Here is an 18,404-nt window from a genome sequence, read left to right on the forward strand (position 1 = left end):
ACGAATGGCGATAGGCTTATATTCGGCTCTATTGGTATCTTGGACGATACATGTGAGGTTGTTGACGCGGTTTCGGCACGGGTGCGTAGTCCTAGTGTTTTTAATTTGAATATGTCTCCGGCTTTGGATGAAGATCTTCCTGTTCTTGCTCCTTCTTGTATTGCTGTTGATGATATTAATAATCACCCTTGTGCTTCGTCTTCTATTGTTCCTAATTCAGTTTTACCTTCTCCTGAAACGGATAATAACGTTCCTGTTGGTGATGATATACCATTGACTTCTGTGATGACCCATAAATTTCGACTAAATTTAAACTTAATCTTTGTATGATTAACATTTCCGACACGATAAGCAAAGTCTGTAAAACTGAATCTCAAAATTTTTGAATTACTTTTATATATTTAAATACCTTCGGTTGTTTTCGACGATTCGCGAACAATTATATGTAAAAAGATACATATATACTATAACATGAAAAGGTAACAATGTATTAATTGTTTGATACCGTACATTAAACTTATTGGTTTAAATATCTATTTGAATGTATATGATAAGTTGAAATATTTATTATTAAAATTTATTTATAAATAACGTCCAATGTGTATTTAAAAACTGATTTATGTATATTAAAAAGATATATACATATATATAATAAACGATAGTAACATTCGTTTATTGATTCAATTGATATTTAGATAAGTTAACTAAAGCGTTTAAGATGAACCAGTTAAACACTAATTTGCTACAGTGTTTTCAAATTGCCACATTACTCAAAATGCTACAGTGTTTTCGAAAATCACTATTTGCTACAGTGAAATTGACTTTGCTACAGTGAATTGCTACAGTAAAAACACTATTTTAAAATGTATTTTTAACAAATAACGAGACGATGATTTATAGAAGTAAATGACCAAAATACTCGAAAGTTTAAGATATACTATGAGTGGTATAGTTTATGGATAACTTAAGGCTATATCTTGACAAAGGTACGTGTCACGAAACGTAAAATGCAAGTTTTCTCAGCGTACGAAAGGACATTCGAAAAACCAGAACCGGGACATAAGTCGAGTGATGACGTACGACTTATCGGAACAAAAATTACAAGTCAACTATGCACGTGAATTTAATATAATATATAATTAATTATTTAAATTATATATATTATATTAATATTTAATTATGTCGACGAGCTAAATTACAAAGCAAATGTGAGCTGGCAGGAGCAGCCATGCGATCGCATGGCATATAGGCACAGAACCCATGCGATCGCATGGGGTCTGAATTCAGGAGACACCTATAAAAGCTCGACTGGTTCCATTCTTTTTTTTTCATTTTATTTTTACTCCGTATTATTATTATAATTTATATTATTATTATTATTATTATTATTATTATTATTATTATTATTATTATTATTATTATTATTAAGATTAATATTATTATTAATCTTATTATTATTAGTAGTATTTGTATTATTAGTATTACACATAAAATACTACGACGAGGTAATGTCCAAATGATTTCAAAATATGTTTTCGAGCGGGAAAGAGCTAAGGAAAATATGAGTTATTGCCAAGGAAATTATGGGTAATGTTCGGGGGTATTTTTGTGAATCAAACCTCGTGTTTATCATCTCCGATGCGTCTACGTGCTTTCCTGCAATATTGTATATCAATATTAAACTGTGAGTTTCATAAGATCCCTTTTACTCTCTACATTTTTGGGCTGAGAATACATGCAAATGCTTTATTAACCGATATACAATATTTATATGCGTGAGTTTCATTTGCTCTCTTTTTAATTGCTTTTGCAATCTATATTTTTGGGCTGAGAATACATGCACTTTATTTTTAAACGCAATGGATACAAGTACATACTAAATTCTACACCGAGTTTGAACCGAAAATCCCTTAGCTTTGGTAACTAGTAACTGCCGGTTATAAGAACTGGTGGGCGCGAGTAGTAGTATATGGATCCATAGGGCTTGATATCCCCGTCCGAGCTAGAGCGCTAGCCTTTTAACGGACGTATGCTATTTGAGAAGCGTACACGTTGGTTTGCGTGTATTATTAAGATGATTATACAAAGGGTACAAATTATATAAACATTAAAGTTTAGTTACCAGGGTGCTCAATTTTGTAGAACCGATTGATAAACGTTTCGGATGAAACAACTGAAATCTTGTGATCCACCTTTTATGTAAAACCTATTGATAAACGTTTTGAATAAAACAACTGAACTTTTGTAATCCACATTGATATACGGATTATGTGTAATATTAAAACTATGAACTCACCAACCTTTGTGTTGACACTTGAAGCATGTTTATTCTCAGGTTTCTAGAAGTCTTCTGCTGTTTGCTTATACGTGATACAAGATATGTGCTTGGAATCATACATGCTATATATAAGAAACTTGCATTCACCAAACCATTACCATGTATCTTATTTTGACTGTATTGTCAACAGATGTATTATTGTAAACCATTTAAATGGTGATTGTCTATACGTAGGAATCATCAGATGTTAAAAACCTGGAATTTATATATTCATTTATGAAATACCTTTTCAAACGAATACAATGTTACAAAATGTATCACATAGAGGTCAAATACCTCGCAATGAAATCAATGAATGACGTGTTCGTCCATATGGATTTGGAGCGATCGTCACAACTTCAAAGGCTAAGAAGGGTAAGAGTGTGAAGGTACACAAGTGTGTTTCTTCGGTGCAAGTTGACCAAGCAACGTGTTCTTCGGGTCCTCTTGAAAAAGGATTTTTTCAAGATTTGGCGGATAAAAGAATTATTCCCAAACCTTCGGGTATTCTTATTAGTGACAAATCATCAAATGTTTTGACCTATTCTTTTCCTAATCGGAATGGTGAAGGGGTTCGCATAGACAAGATTGATGGGATGACGAGTCGCTCGGATGAAAGAAATCACAAAGGCGGATCCAAAGCCGGTTGAGTTGGAGTTTTCGGTGATTATCCTTGTTCTCTTATGGTTGGTTTAGGTTGCTTTCTTGTTGCTATTTTCCTTTTTAGTTGCTTTTTGCTAGTGGATGTGTTTGTTTTGATTCGGTCTTGTGTGGATCAAGTGATGTTTCTTCCGTATTTGCTCGGTTAGAGTTAGCTAGGTTTAGTCTTCGGTTGAGGTCTTACAAGTGTTCTTTTTACGAGCCGTTTTTCTGTGCGGTTTTATTGTATTGGTTCATATGATCCTTCATTTATTGATGAAGTTTTCCTAATTTTAATAGTAATCGTTATCGTTATTTTGCAAAAAAAATAAAATAATAATAAATAAAATAAAATAAAATAAAAAATAATCAGACAACTGACTTAAAATTCCAAACGGTGAAGGTTAATTATGTCAACTCATATCCACTAGTAGATCCGATTGTACGAGTACACACTATTACGACACGAGTACACAGCAACCGGCATTATTAGCTCATGTACGTACAGTGTACAAAAATAACCTTCCTACTCAAGAAAAGCTATCCGGACGCCAATCCCACATTTAACTACCCAATTTATATTTCACTCATAAATCCGTAACTGTATAATTTAATATCGATAAACACAGCGTGCTGTAAAAGCGCTACTGAACTCAATTTCCCAATTTCCCAATTTCCTTCCCTCACTCGAAACCCTAATTTGCAAATTCCCGGCATCCGAATCTCAATTTTAACCTAATTACTCGACAAGTACACATTTTTACGGTGAGATTATGCAATTGAAACAATTAATTTTTTATTGATATTCTGTAGTTAGGTTTTTAGGTGAATTGATTATATAATGTGAAATTGAAGGTGTGAAGAAGCTTTAAATTTGATTGATTCGTATGTGTTATTTTCAGCTTGTGAATTTGAGTTGCATGTGGTGGAATGTTACATGGAAACTGTGGTAGCAGTTGAAGAAAATGATAAGAGTAAGGTAGAGAGTGCTTCTGCAATTGTTATAACTTGTAGTGATTCTTCAAAGCAGATTTCTGATCCTGTTGTTTACAAGCTTGCTCGGGTAAATTGAAATCATATTTGTTAGGGTTATGTTTTGTAATCTGAATTTACTGCTTTAGTTTAGCTGATTTCAGTGTATGCAATATTATAAGGTAAGTTGAATTACGCCAAACAAATTTAGAATAACTAGTATAATAAGTAACATAGAAAAGCATGAGGAAATGTTGATCCTTTTGTGTTTTTGTATTATAAGGATGCTCCCCTAGCTAGTTATAAACGTGTATAGGTAATTTATTTTGCTGAAATAGCTGTAACGATGAGTTGAAAAGATTCAGGGGATTCGTAAATAGCCTCATGACTGATCCTGAGATGAAGGCTTGCCTCAATATCTTGATCCTGAGATACAGGCCTGCCTTCTTTTAGTTGACAGATGAAGATTAGTTAAGCAGTAATGACTTACTAATGGACTTTACTGGCCTGAAATTTCCAGTTATTTTACTCGACTAGAATAATTATAACACTGATATATATAATCAGAAAGCACTGAACTGTTCTGTTAGGCTTTACTTACTTTTTTAATAAGTTGCTTCCATGCAAGGAAAAATAGCTTAGGTGTATATGGAATTGTCTCACATTCCGAATGTTAACTGTAGTCTGTAGAAATGAACACTAACTCAATATGGGGAAATAGAAGTATTCTTTTAGCATGAAACCATATTGTATCAATGGAAATATAACTGTGATATCTCGGTTAACAATATTGTATCAATAGAAGTATAACTGTTAACTGTGATACCTTGATTAACAATATTGTGTTAATAATAATGATTGTGTATGTGAATGTGTGTTTAAGGGTCGAGGCACTGAGCAAGAAACCATCTCCAAAAGCATCATGTTGAGTGAACTTGACACAGGAAAGGCTGAGAATATAATACTGGAAGAGATTTTAGTATAGAATTGTTCAAATTGATATAAGATATTTGCCATTACCCTCCCTGATAATGTTGTAGGCTATTGACATCCTCACCAATCATCATTGGTACCAATCACCCTTTATGATGAAGCACATATAGAATATTATTCTGAGGCTTATGGACTGGGGTCATCGCTTACGATTAACGTGGCTTTGCTGATCTAACCTTCAACATGTTGCCAGTTGTATCTGTTTTGATCACTGTTTATATCACAAGTGGTCGATTTTTCGATTTGACTGTTGTCTGCTTTCCAGGTTGTAGGTGATGGGATATATATACCTGCTACTGATGATGAAGTGATGAAAGTTGAGGACTTGATTGATCATGATCATAATAGTCCACTGCAATGTGTTCTGGATGATAGTCAGACTGCAGTCTGCATTTCAAATGATGACACTTTTTGTCAGGAGTTCGTGCCCATTGACTGTGAAGGTCTCTCTAGTGTTTCCCTCCTCTTTTCTTCATATTATGATTTTGGTATGATTCTCTTGTTTTTCATAATATGCTGGTGAAGTTTTTTCATTGTCTTTCTTTGGTCATGGTTACATTGATGCGTCACCATTATGATCTGCTCTGAGTTGTAGATGTTATTGCCTCAGTTCTATTTGTACCTAAGTGATAATGCTCTTACAATATAAATATCTGCTTGAGCATATTATTAATGTGGTATCAGCCGAGCAGTATCTTTACATCATATGTTCCAGCCTTTCAGGCCCTCATCATTTTAAGTCTTCAAATATGTTTCTAGATAGCTCTACATATGTAGGTTTCTGTTCTCCATCTAGTTCTATTTTCATAGTTCATGGTCAAAGTTCATATGAATAAAAAATATTACAGGTCTCTTGGATTTCGAGGACCCTTCTAACGTGGGAGAAAGATCAGATGCTTTCGAGGACCCTTCTATTGTGGGAGGAAGATCAGATGCTTTCGAGGACCCTTCTATTGTAGGAGGAAGATCAGATGCATTCGAGGACCCTTCTAATGCATTTGAGGACCCTTCTAATGCATTTGAGGACCCTTCTAATGTATTCAAGGACCCTTCTAATGCATTCAAGGACCCTCCCAATGCATTCGAGGACCCTTCTATTGTGGGAGGAAGATCAGATGCAGTAGTTGACATAACAGTCGATCCCGGGAAAGGGGATCACAAAGATGAGGTACTATTTCGTTTTAAACATAATGCAAGCTTGCGTACTCTCTACCAGCAATCAACTGGAGGACTCACATTTCCACTACATTTTACCGACTACTAGCAGTAAAGGTTTCTATGTAGGGGGATGCTAAATATTATAAGGCCACTCCCTATCGTAACTAAACTATTCATCATCTTAATCTTCCACATCAGCGCCACATCAACACCAATATCCTATAACTAACTCATAATTAAACACTCCCTATAATGGCTAAAACAATACTCCTCTTAATATACAACGTACAAGCAATAAAGCATCAAGTCCAACAATAAAAAGCCACTGGACCCACAATTCCTATAACTAAACTTAAAACTTCCGTTAAATCCATGGTGAATGCGGGTAACTAAAGCGGGTAATGAGCCCGTGCCTATGGTTAGTTACGGGTAATGACGGGTAATGTGCGGGTAACGGACGGGTAACTAACGATAGGGGGTGGTCTAGGCAAATATTGGATATTATGATTTTTTTTACTTTTAGTTTTTGCTTATGTTTTTTAGTCATGAGAGTTTTTTTATTTTTATATATTTAAAATTTAAAATGGCAAAGACAAGATTAAACGAAATCTGAATATAAATATAAACTTACTTTGTTGGAAAGGGGAATGTTTTTGGCGTAATATATTTAACAAATATGGATTTAATCTTAAGATGTTTCACATTAGGAAGTCTTTAATGCCTTACAATGTAGTACACCAAATATAGATTTAATCTTAAGATATTTTAAAACTAGGAAGTCCTTAATGTCTTATAATGTTGTAGTAGAGATACATATAAATATAAATATAAATATACTTCAATTCTAAACATTTTTAGGGTTTGATGGTTACACATGAACTCTAATTAGCTTTGCTTGGCCATACATTGAATTTCACTGGCTAATTGCTCAAGATTTTTCGTCATGCATTCTTATTTTGTTAATTGTGGTATGAATTAACGATTGCATGTTGTTTATAACTGATGTACATGTATATTGGACTGCAGGAAGTTACTCAGTCAGAGTCTGTTCCCGCTGATGTTAAAATTGACCAATCTGGGGATAGAAAGCAACCAGACCTTCCTATGGTTGCAGCTGAGAGTGAACCGTCAACTTCAACCATGGGTGCTGGTTCGAAACCTGATTTCTCTAAACTTAAGGGGGAGATTTGCCTAGACAACCTCTCAGTTAGAGAACTTCACGCTACGTTTAAGGCTACATTTGGTAGGGAAACTTCTGTGAAGGACAAACAATGGCTCAAGAGAAGGATTTCAATGGGGTTATCAAATTCTTGTGATGTTTCAGCTACCACCTTTATAATCGAAAATAACGAAGTTAAAAAGAAAGGCGAGTGTAATAGTAAAGATGAGAATCTTAACGAGGTTACTGTCACTGGACTAGAAGGGAGAAATAATAGTAGTGATAATAATGATAATAATATATCAGTTGGTCAAACTATTCAAATGAAAGATGATTTTAGTGTGCAAAGTGCTACGTCCAAGCATCATATTGCTCTTGAAGATGACATCCATGGTTCTAAAAGAGTTAGGAAACCTACAAAGCGTTATATCGAAGTTTCGGAATCGGATACAAGGGAGTGTAGTGGTAGACCGGTTTCTTCTGTCAGAAGTTCAGGATATGGAACACGAAATCGTGTCAGGCCTATTAATAATATCCAACCAGTTAGGAGACCTCTTGTAACTCGTCAGGATTCTATTGGTGGGTCCGGGGTTGAAATTCCATATGTTTCTAGGATCCGAAGAGGGCGCCCACGAGAAAATTTTATGTCTCTTATGGTAATGTTTAATCATTAATACATAGTCATATTTTAGTTTAACATCATAGATATACAAATCTCAATCACATTAGTTTAACATCATTGACATAGCTCTAGCTGCAGCTCAAGGATCAAATCATCAAATAATTTTTTTTATATTAGGAGTTTACTGTGACCCTTTATGTTAGTCATTTGGTTGCTCAAAGCTAAAAGAATCTAATCTAATTGTAGAAATTTCAATCATGTGGAATGGGAAACACAACAAAGCCGGTAAATAAGGCCCTTGATGGACAAGATCCTCAGTCAGATGAGGAAATAGAGAACCGCGAACTCAAAACTACATCGACTACTGGTTGGGTTCAACAGCCTGTAAGCATTTAAATGTTCCATTTTTGCTTTTGTTTATCAACTCTCCATGAATATTATAGCTTGTGTGTATCATACAGCCAGTCTTAACTTGTAACTTATGACAATACTCTTCGTTTCTTCATCTGAAGATTGGAAACATCTCTATAATTAGCTAGTGAATCATTTAAGCATATAAGGCTCTAGTTATTGAGTCGACAGCTAGCGTCGATTTATTGGCGACTTGACTGACTCTAAGAGCCTAAATCAAATTTTAGGCAGGATTTAAAACCCATGGAAATTTGATTTTACCATTTTCACGGCGTCTCAATTTTATTTTTAATTTAACTTTATTTTTTTAAAAACTTTTTCCTACTTATTGGCCGGAGGTCCACTCGGAAGCAATCTCTCTATCCGTCGAAAGAGAGAGGGATGACTTTCTATCCTTTTGAGAGTGTTTTCACTCTGGGTGGAGAAATGACTTGTCTTTATTCCCGGATAGGGAAGGATTGTCTACATCTCACCTCCCCATACACCACTTATGTGGTATTGGGTTTTGTTGTTGTTGTAATCATTTAAGCATATATGTATTGTGTGCTTCTGTATTATGATCTTTACCTGACAATTTTGTAATTGAATAGGGGCTAATCTTTTTTGCTTTCAAGTGAATGCGAAGATTAATGGCACTACAAACTTCAAACTATAGGCCATGTTTCACATGTTAAAGACAATAGTAATAGATTTGCAGAATGAAGGCATGTATAATAAATGTTGATTAAAATGATTTTCATACAAGTTTTAAGATCTGATGATAAAAGGTAAACAAATAGGCACTAACAAAGAAAACCTAAAAACTCCCCAAGAAATATTTTGGTGCAGATGGGTGTATGATAGGCCCATGGATGGTCTTATAATTGCATGTTTTTGGCTTTTAGCATATGTGTAAAAAGAAACATCGATTCTACATTCGACTTTCATCCATGATGGCATGGTTGTTAAAGTCCCCAACTAGTCAGGATTTTGAATTAGTCCGACTAATCCCTATCTAGTCTCTGTCTTGACCAATTTATTCAGTCAAATGTCCAATTTAGTCGGTCAAAGTCGGATTTATTCGGCCAAAATCGGTCATAAACAGTCAAAGTCAAAGTTGGTCAACGTCTGATTATCTCCCACCACACTTCGGCTTCAGAGATTAGCCCCTACAAGGTCCCAACCGACTAGTCCTCGACTAGCGACTTTTACAACCTTGCATGATTATGGGTTGTGACTTTTCATGATACTTGGAATTTATATTAATAGTATCCTAGCATCTTGTAACTTATCTTTAATTTTATAGATAAAGATAATTAAGGAAGCAGGAGAAACTGAACAATACTCGGAGCAATCAGCCGATTTAAACAATGATTCTGATGAAGGACTTGCGGATTCATACGCAGACGAATCAGATGATAATATATTAACTGTACCAACAGCAAAAGGTGGGATGAGAAGGAAACATCATCGACCGTGGACTCTTAGTGAAGTGGTCAAATTAGTTGAAGGTGTTTCTAGGTACGGTGCGGGCAGGTGGTCCGAGATAAAGAGGATTTCATTTGCAACATGTTCACACCGTACATCAGTTGATCTCAAGGTTTGCTATTTATCGTCATGCGTAATTAATATCCCATATTGTTATTTAGGATACGAGCTTATATATTATCTAGTATGAGCTAGACGACCTCGTATTTTGCACTAGCCAATTGTTGATATTTGCAGGACAAATGGAGGAACCTGCTGAGAGCTAGTTTCACACAGCTACCTGCTGATAAAGGGGTATGTAGTTTTCTTTTTTAGTTTCAGTGACTTCTCGTGTGTCTAGACTCTGACGATTTCGACCCATTTACTTATGAATGGGTCACAGTCTGGGTTGTGGACTTATGGTTTATATCAAACAAGTCATAGTTGTCAAACTGAAAAGTTAAGCTTAAAGGGAATGGACTAAACAGGTCAAGTAGGTTGAAAGTCTCCAGATTTTATTATTTATGCATACGACTCAAATCGCCTCGTTCAACTTTTTAGGTTATCATTGTAATATGTTGTTTTTGTATTCACGATCAAACGCGATACTATTTTATTTTATTTGATTATTCTAACGGCAGCCCTTTGGGTTGCTGTCGTTAACGTGCTTAAAAATTAAAATCATTGTACTTCAGAAACTGTCATTCAAAAGTCAAATGTAATCGCTATTTACAAGAGCTTTAGCACGTTAATGACAACCCCTTAGGGATGTCATTAGAAAAATCATATTTTATTTTATAAATGGACAAAAAATTGTTTGCGGGTCAATCCGATCCAATCCAACTGGTGACTTGTACTGAAAATGAAGCGTTTCAACTAAAGCTTACTTGACCTTCTACCTAACCCGCCCATCGTGCCACCTCTAGTTGGGTCTAGCTGTTATGTAGGATATTCATATATTATCTTGTTTGTGGAGCAACATATAAAATCTGGACAAACCAGACAAATCCATTATTAGCTTAAGAAATTTGGATCTGCCAGTTTAACCAAATGATGACGGCTTACAGTTGCTGATTGTTGATTTATATATCGCATATTAGTTGGTTACTTAACTGTTTACTTGAAGCAGGTACAGAACTCTAAGAAGCATGCGTCTGTACCGATCCCAGCACCAATTCTGTTACGAGTGAGAGAGCTTGCGGAAATGCAGCCCCAGGTGAGTCCAGATTTGAGATCAGTGAAATTTGGTGGACATAGTAATAATAGTAGTAGAAATGTAAATGATATAAGGTCTGGATTTTTGTAATAGTGTAAATTAGTTGTTTGAGTTGACTGAAGCCAGGAATAAGAATGTCTGATTGTTTCTACTTATTTATGATGGTTTATTTACTTTTTTTTTAATGTTAATGTATCTTGTAGATATTTCTGTTATTCATTCTTTTCTACCAAAGTACAAGGGAAATTAGCGAAAATACCCTTTTTAAAGATTTTTAAAATAGATTTTTTTAACTTGCCAAAATACACAATTAAAATTGGTTCGAACCCATGTTTGTTTGAACGCGGCATCATTTGTTCGAATTCTGGATACGATGCTTTTATTCTTTGATGCCCGTTAAAAATGTGTGTCGGCTCGGGCACTCGGTTTGAACCAGTTTTGTTCTAACTTAAACCAATTGTTGTTCTAACTTTTTGAACCAATTGTTGTTGTAACTCAGTTCAAATGAGTTCTGACCAATTGTTTGAACCGAGTTAGAACAACAATTGGTTCGAACCTAATGTCTAGGGTCGACACACATTTTTACCAAGAATAAAACCTTCTTTTACCCGGTGCGTTCGAACCAATGGTGTATTCTGGCAAAGGTTACATTAAAAATGTATTTTGATAATAGCTAAAGAAAAAAAAAAGTGTATTTTGGCTAATATCCCTAAAGGCCAATGGTTTCTCCAATAGATGGTTAATGGTTTTGTAAAGCAAATATAATTTCTACACAAGCAAATATGAAATATACTTTTTTTTTCCCGAAAATAACAAGAAATTATAAAAAAAAGGGAAAACGTTTTGGTAACGAACTTTATGAAATATACTTCTCAAGTGAATCATTCACGTTATAACTGTAAAGTTAAAACAATAAGTCATTGGTGGTTTTGCTTACAAATGAAGACCTGTTTGGCCTCAGACTCGATCCCTTCAGTCGAGTACTTAACATATATCAGCACGCGACGAATGCTCTTTTTATACTACTAACATATGAAGATTGAGCACCTTAAATTATTTTAAGTTGCAATTATGTATGATTAAGGTTCGTATACATATTCATTTTATACGCACCAGGTAGTAGCAGGTTTGTCAAAGTAGATTTCGGTTTTGGATCAACCAGCTTTCTTTTTAGTTTGTATGCCATTAACCGTCTGATGCACGATCATGTCACCACATATAATTGATGATTTTGAACTCAATACTCTAACGAAATTAGTTTAGATCACATGTTTTTCGAGTAGTATACACATAAACCGCAAAACAAGGTTGAAAAAGACGCGAGACGGGTTGACACGGTCGTGACCTTAAAACGTCAAGACGGGGTCGAGACCGACATTGATTGACTTTGAGTTATATATATATAATTATATATATACACATATTTTAGGTGTTGACCGTTGACCGACTTATTAGAAGACGGGACGAGGTCGAGACGGGCTAGTCACCAAAATGCCGCAATGGGCGTCGCAACGGACGCAACAGACGTCGTTTACAACAATGCCACAAAACATTGACAACACATATTTTTCTCAGGTGATCAATGAATCATAGCCATATAAGCAAACCTAGCTTAAAATGGGACTCAGTTTCAGAAATTTTCATTTCACCGGCAAAATTGTCCTTCCAATTAACGGTTCAGAATTTTGTATACATGTCTTATGGTTTTGGGATCTTGTTCATTGCAGCAATTAGTTGCCCAAATACAACGTACCCAATATTATGTCTTTTATTACTTAAGGAAACTATATTTAGTGACCACATGATATTAAGATTATTATTCATTATTTAAAATATATGTTACATAAATTATGTAGTAACGTTTGTTATTTTATAGAAAGTCTATTTAATGACCACATTATTTTTATTCTATTTTGTTTCAAAATTCAATATACAAATATCTTTAGCCTTTAGGAACCTAACATGAGAGTGGGTCGTGTTACTATTCTATCATACAACTCCCAAAACGAGATAATTAACGAATGCTCTAAAAGTTGACGTTTAAAGTGTATAAAAGTCTTAGTAAAATTTCATAACCGTTACTTAAAATTAAATAAATAAATATTACGTACAAAACTTTTATACACCTTTCCCTAGCCCTTTAGAGCTGTTGTTAGAAAATCCTTAATACTCCGTATTATATACCGATTTTTAACTAAAATTATATATACAAATAACCAAACAAAACATATCTACAAAACTAATATAACTAAATGTATTTGTGAAACAAAAATTATATTTTTTGTATCAAACTAGCTGAACTTCAAAGAGTATATAAACTCATTTATCCGTATAGCCTTCATCTCATATTGTAGCAAACATAACATCAACAAACAAAATCCAGTTTACATTCTGTTCTACAAAAATGGGAGCTGACGAGTTCTCGAAATCAGTCGAAATGGGACTCAAGTTATCGAAACGAATATACTACGGAAAAGATGGTACTACTTCAATGACTGCTCCAAAACCGGCTTCAATGTCCAAGACACTATCAACGTGTTCAACCATGTCATCGTCCTTTAAGTTGCCGGATAAGCATCATCCAACGGGGCCCATGGTTTATGCAGTTATTACCGATCCTAATATCGTTGATAATCCTGATATCACGAGTTATCAGCCTCATGTTCATGGACGTTGTAATCCGCCTGCATTGATCCCTCTTCAAATGCATGGGATTTCAATGAACGTTGAATGTTATTTGGACACTGCGTTTGTTACGGTTATGGGTGTTTGGTATTTGTATTGTGTAACGAAAAGTGCATGTTGTGATTGTCGTATCGCAATTCCTTTGGGCGAGCTGGTAAATTTCTTAACTTATGTATGTGCTATCCCTAAAAGCACCAGGTGTCGTTAGGTCGATTTCAGCATTTTTGAAAATGGACACCCAAATCGACTGTCCATCAACACCGCCTCAAAGTCGATTTCGGTGTCCATTTCAAAAGTCTGGAAATAGACGCCAAATATCAAGGTTTTTCTATTCTTATTTTACCTATTCTATTTTTCTTATTGGTCCATGTAATATTTTCTGTCAACAAGACTTTGAAAAATAAACACCGAACCACTCCAATTTATTAATTTGAAAGCCCTTTTTAGACTTTGAAATGGATACTGAAAAATAGACCATCACGACACTTCGTATTCTAATATGTCAGATCAGTTCTTTTTTATCCCTATTAATCAAATTTTCCTGATCTGATTACTAAAACGAAACATGGTTTGTATAAACAGGGTTCGATTCTAGACTTCAACGTTGAGACCAACAGACGATCATATTTTACTAAACTGATTATTCCAGAACAGGAAAAAGATTCAGACCGAGTAACCAAAACAGACGGGTTCATGATGAAACGCAACACATACACACTAAAAGTCCCTCAGGTTTCGCCTAAACGTTGTTCCTTGAAACTTTCTAATATATATGGTTTTATCGTTTATTTTGTTGACAAATTTACTTGCTGAATTATATTTAATGAAATATCAAGGTTGAAGGAGGATCTATGATTCATGTTAAAGTAAGATGGTCTCAAAAATTGTTGTATCAAGGTGATCATGAGTTCTGTCTCAATGTGCCTTTTACTTTCCCTAATTATGTTTCGTCTTCGGATAAGACTATTACTAAACGGCAAAAAGTTCTGCTAAATGTCAACTCTGGTACCGAGTGTAACGTCACGTGCAAATTTGCTAGTCATCCTTTAAAGGTATTGACCGAAAATTCTCTTGAAATTCGTTCATTAGGTCCTGATATATTCACAAGAGGTCAGACTCAAACCTCAATGACAGCATATTTTTGGGGTGGATGGTGAAAACGGTCAGATGCGGTCACGGGATAACCCGATTAGGCCATGCACATCTGAGTAATAATATACTTCCCTAACCTGATTAGCGTGAACAAGGAAAACCTTATATGTTTACTATTGTGGGGTATTTTTTATGTTGAAATCTAACATGATTAATTTGGTGTTATTATCTCTTTTGAATTAACCTTTGAAAGGAGGTGCGGCAACACGCAGGGGAAGCAAGCTTCGCTTATGAGGCAGAAGTTTCGAAATGGTCAACTCAAGACTTCCATTTCACTTATTCTGTAAGTTTTCAAATAGATCATATGATCTTATTCTGTAATTTTTCCCAAAAAAAAAAAAAAAACATGATCTTGTGTCATAAAATTGTTTAGTTCGGGTCATAAAAAAAACATTATCTTTATATTTGGTACTAAGTTTGGCTACATATTTTTAGGTATGTTCAAACGAGACGGTTGGTGGTTTGATTCTGCAGCATCCATTTCCATATGATTTTGATCAGAGAGATATGTTTTACTTTTATATTTTCCCTGCGGATAACAACTTTAAAAAGGTCACTTGACGAATTTACGACATCGTTAACTCATAATAATTCTCATGTCAATCATTTGTGGTTGATAATAACACAACTTTTAGTGAATTTTTATCAGGATTTCAAAAAGGAAGTGGTATTTTTAGTAGACATAAGTGGAAGCATGCGAGATGCTCCTCTTGAGAATACGATATGTGCAATCACAAGCTCCCTAACGAGACTTGATCAAGAAGATTCGTTTAATATCATAGTGTTTAATAATCGCATTAAGTCATTCTCATCTTCGTTAGAATTTGCAACAGAAGAAACTATCACAAATGCAACCGAATGGATGTGGAATGACTTGGTTGCTGAAGGAGGTACCAACCTTATGTCTCCATTAAAACAGGTAAATTACTCAATTATATTTTTGGGTAAGCGAGGAAACCCTCCTATGAACGAGCACATTGGCTCCCCCATAGAAGGTAAAACCTCGGGTAATCAAGCCCCCCGAGCGCGAGACCTGGTACCGGGTGAATTGCGCATTATGCGCACCCTCTAGTCATTACTCAATTATATTATATATATGGTTATGGTTATAACACCATCTAGCCTTTTATACTCACTATACTGTAACAGAATATAACTAACTGTAACAGCTATTTCCATGTAAACGAACTATTTACATATTACACCCCTGCACTTTCATAAATATTAAAGTGACCCCTGAACTAACTTTGACTTGCGTTGACTTGTTGATTATACACATTTCCTTTCACACATACATAATTTGATATTCAGGCAATTGACATGGTTGGGAAAATGGGTGAGTCGATGCCTATCATTTTCGTTATTACTGATGGAAGCGTTGATGATGAACTAGATATTAGTAATATGATCAAATGCAACCTTGTGTACGGAAGCATAAGTTCTCCTCGAATTTGCACATTTGGCATAGGTCAAAATTTTCATTTAATCTGTAGTTAATATTCTTGTTTTAATTTGTAAATAAATATGAATGATCTTTCGTTTTACTGAAGGTATGTATTTTTCATTTGCAGGTTCATACTGTAATCATTATTTCTTGCAAATGCTTGCACATATGGGTAGGGGATATTATGATGCTGCATATGATGTAGGTCAGTTAATTTCATTAAATGCCATGGTTAATCTTAGTATTAGTAATTCAAATAATCTTGTCTAGCTTGATACTAATTCTATTTTTATCGACATTTTTTTTGTTCCAGAATCAATTAGTGATCAACTGCAACTGCTGTTTGATAATGCCTTATCGCCTATGCTAACAAATGTAACCATTGATGCTTTGGAAAATCTAAAATCATTTGAGGTGCATTTAAGTATTTTTTCACTAATTTTTTCGTTAATTTCATTTTCTATTTAACGTCTAGCTCATGTATCTATATTATTTTCTTATATGTTTGTTGCAGTTGTACCCATCTCGTATTCCAGATTTGCTTTATAGACGCCCGTTAATAGTGTCGGGTCGTTACCAAGGGAAGTTTCCAGACATCGTGAAAGTTAGAGGTTTATTGGCGGATCGAAGTAGTTATGTGATTGATGTCAAAGTAAGAAATAAAGGGGATGTAAACTTGGACATGGTAAATATTTGAACTTTTTCTTAGGGTTACATACTTAAAAGTCTTAAAGTTGGATGCTTTATTTCTTTCAGTTATTACAGTTACTTTCTGTTTACAGATATGTGCTAAAAGAGAGATCGATATACTCACCGCACAGGCATGGTTAGACAAAAACACATGTCTGGAGAAAATGGTGCATGGACTCTTTTTTATTTTTTATTTAATTTTTTTGATGTTGTTGAAATTGTAAGGCCATAACTTAGCAACTATGTAATGTTGATTTTGTGAATGTAGGTTGCCAAAATGAGCATTCAGAGAGGAGTACCTTCTGAACATACGCTCATGATTCTAGATCAGAATGATAAAGCAAAACCGCTCCTCAAATCAGTTATACAAGATGATGAGGTATACACCTATACTTCAATATGGCGAACGCTTTGGGTCGGGTCAGATCGGATCAAGGATCAAATGAGTTTGGATCGAAATGGGTCAGCTTTTAAATGGGTCGAACGGATCTGTTCGAGACCCTGGTCGGGTCATATTGGGTTGAGACCCATTTTTTTATTTCATTCTTTTGGGTCGATTTGGGTCGAGACCCATTTTTCTCCTTAATTTATTTTATGTTAACACAAATGAAAAAATTACCGGGTACAAATATTTATAATATAACCCACCATGAGGATGAAAACATATCACAAAAATATTGCTTAAATTCCAAGTTACAAGTAAATATAGTAAGGTTGAACACTTCTTGACAGTTCATTTTACTTGTTACCGAGAACTTACTATCAAATTCAGTATTTTTTACTAATTGTAAAAATTTATATGTTGAATTGCAGAAATGTTCAAAATTGATGAATCGGAAGAAGATACGCCTAAGAAATGTATGTGTTGGATTTGGTAACTTGAAGGCGACTGCTGAAAATCTTCCTTCTGGAGTCGAAGAAGAAAAGTTAAACGAAGCTGAAAAACTCGTGAGGAAGGCTGCATCAACGTGTTACGAATTACTGGATACTTATGGTTGTTTAAAGTGCTTGTCTAAAGTCAGAAACTCACAAATTTCTCTTGCTATTGCTGAACTTTGCGCTGCTCTTGCGTGTCTCGAACTTCTTGATTGTTGTTGCGATTTGTGTGATACATGCTCCGATTTGTGCTAAAAATCAAAACCAATGTACTCGTCGTATACAATTAAAATTATATACATTTATATACATGTATAATGACAATAATATACGATCAATAACAAAACATTTAGGTGTTGTTTGTTTTTAGTCATCTTATTATGTTTTATGTCTGAGTGCCCTCGGACATTTTTATTCCAGACTATTTGTTTATTTTTTGAAAACATAAGATAAATAATGTCTTATTCAGTCTGCAAACTCGCAGCTTCTTAGTGCTACAGACATGATTAAGTTATTTTGCACACATAAAAACAAACAGTCTTCAATATTCAGCATACAGACCTTTATTGCTAATAAATGACTCCATATTTGTAGCAACAACATATAAAGGAGCAGTGAAAGAAG

General features: G+C 34.7%; 2 protein-coding genes across 5 annotated transcripts; both read left to right on the plus strand.

The window, feature by feature from the left end:
* The first annotated feature begins 3,581 nt into the window (after positions 1–3,581).
* Positions 3,582–11,127, plus strand: LOC139872202 (uncharacterized). Of its 4 annotated transcripts, none has more exons than XM_071860037.1 (9): positions 3,582–3,721; positions 3,859–4,019; positions 5,187–5,409; positions 5,770–6,089; positions 7,106–7,894; positions 8,107–8,244; positions 9,557–9,850; positions 9,976–10,032; positions 10,847–11,127. In XM_071860037.1, exons 2-9 carry the CDS (start codon positions 3,894–3,896, stop codon positions 11,021–11,023), a joined length of 2,124 nt encoding a protein of 707 aa, XP_071716138.1. In that variant the 5' UTR covers positions 3,582–3,721; positions 3,859–3,893; the 3' UTR covers positions 11,024–11,127. The 4 variants fall into 4 exon arrangements, with proteins under 4 accessions (XP_071716138.1, XP_071716140.1, XP_071716139.1 ...); XM_071860039.1 differs by having other exon boundaries at positions 3,859–3,935; positions 10,847–11,126; XM_071860038.1 differs by having other exon boundaries at positions 5,187–5,364; positions 10,847–11,125.
* A 2,210-nt stretch (positions 11,128–13,337) lies between these two features.
* LOC139871294 (uncharacterized) lies at positions 13,338–18,133 on the plus strand. Its single transcript, XM_071859022.1, has 13 exons — positions 13,338–13,772; positions 14,201–14,350; positions 14,455–14,670; positions 14,964–15,053; positions 15,206–15,322; positions 15,420–15,689; positions 16,082–16,238; positions 16,342–16,419; positions 16,528–16,628; positions 16,729–16,899; positions 16,997–17,071; positions 17,173–17,283; positions 17,718–18,133. Exons 1-13 carry the CDS (start codon positions 13,338–13,340, stop codon positions 18,033–18,035), a joined length of 2,289 nt encoding a protein of 762 aa, XP_071715123.1. The 3' UTR covers positions 18,036–18,133.
* Positions 18,134–18,404: the final 271 nt, after the last annotated feature.

Source organism: Rutidosis leptorrhynchoides, chromosome 10 (assembly GCF_046630445.1).
Source record: "Rutidosis leptorrhynchoides isolate AG116_Rl617_1_P2 chromosome 10, CSIRO_AGI_Rlap_v1, whole genome shotgun sequence".
Lineage (NCBI taxonomy): Eukaryota > Viridiplantae > Streptophyta > Magnoliopsida > Asterales > Asteraceae > Rutidosis > Rutidosis leptorrhynchoides.

What these genes read in the sequence shown, in the direction of transcription:
- LOC139872202 (XM_071860037.1), top strand. Translation starts at nt 3,894, where the DNA reads ATGGAAACTGTGGTAGCAGTTGAAGAAAATGATAAGAGTAAGGTAGAG. An exon ending in AAGGGGATCACAAAGATGAG is followed by an intron (nt 6,090 to 7,105) that starts GTACTATTTCGT and finishes ATTGGACTGCAG; the next exon opens with GAAGTTACTCAGTCAGAGTC. An exon ending in AAAATTTTATGTCTCTTATG is followed by an intron (nt 7,895 to 8,106) that starts GTAATGTTTAAT and finishes ATCTAATTGTAG; the next exon opens with AAATTTCAATCATGTGGAAT.
- LOC139871294 (XM_071859022.1), top strand. Translation starts at nt 13,338, where the DNA reads ATGGGAGCTGACGAGTTCTCGAAATCAGTCGAAATGGGACTCAAGTTA. An exon ending in ACTTCCATTTCACTTATTCT is followed by an intron (nt 15,054 to 15,205) that starts GTAAGTTTTCAA and finishes ACATATTTTTAG; the next exon opens with GTATGTTCAAACGAGACGGT. An exon ending in CAGTTATACAAGATGATGAG is followed by an intron (nt 17,284 to 17,717) that starts GTATACACCTAT and finishes GTTGAATTGCAG; the next exon opens with AAATGTTCAAAATTGATGAA.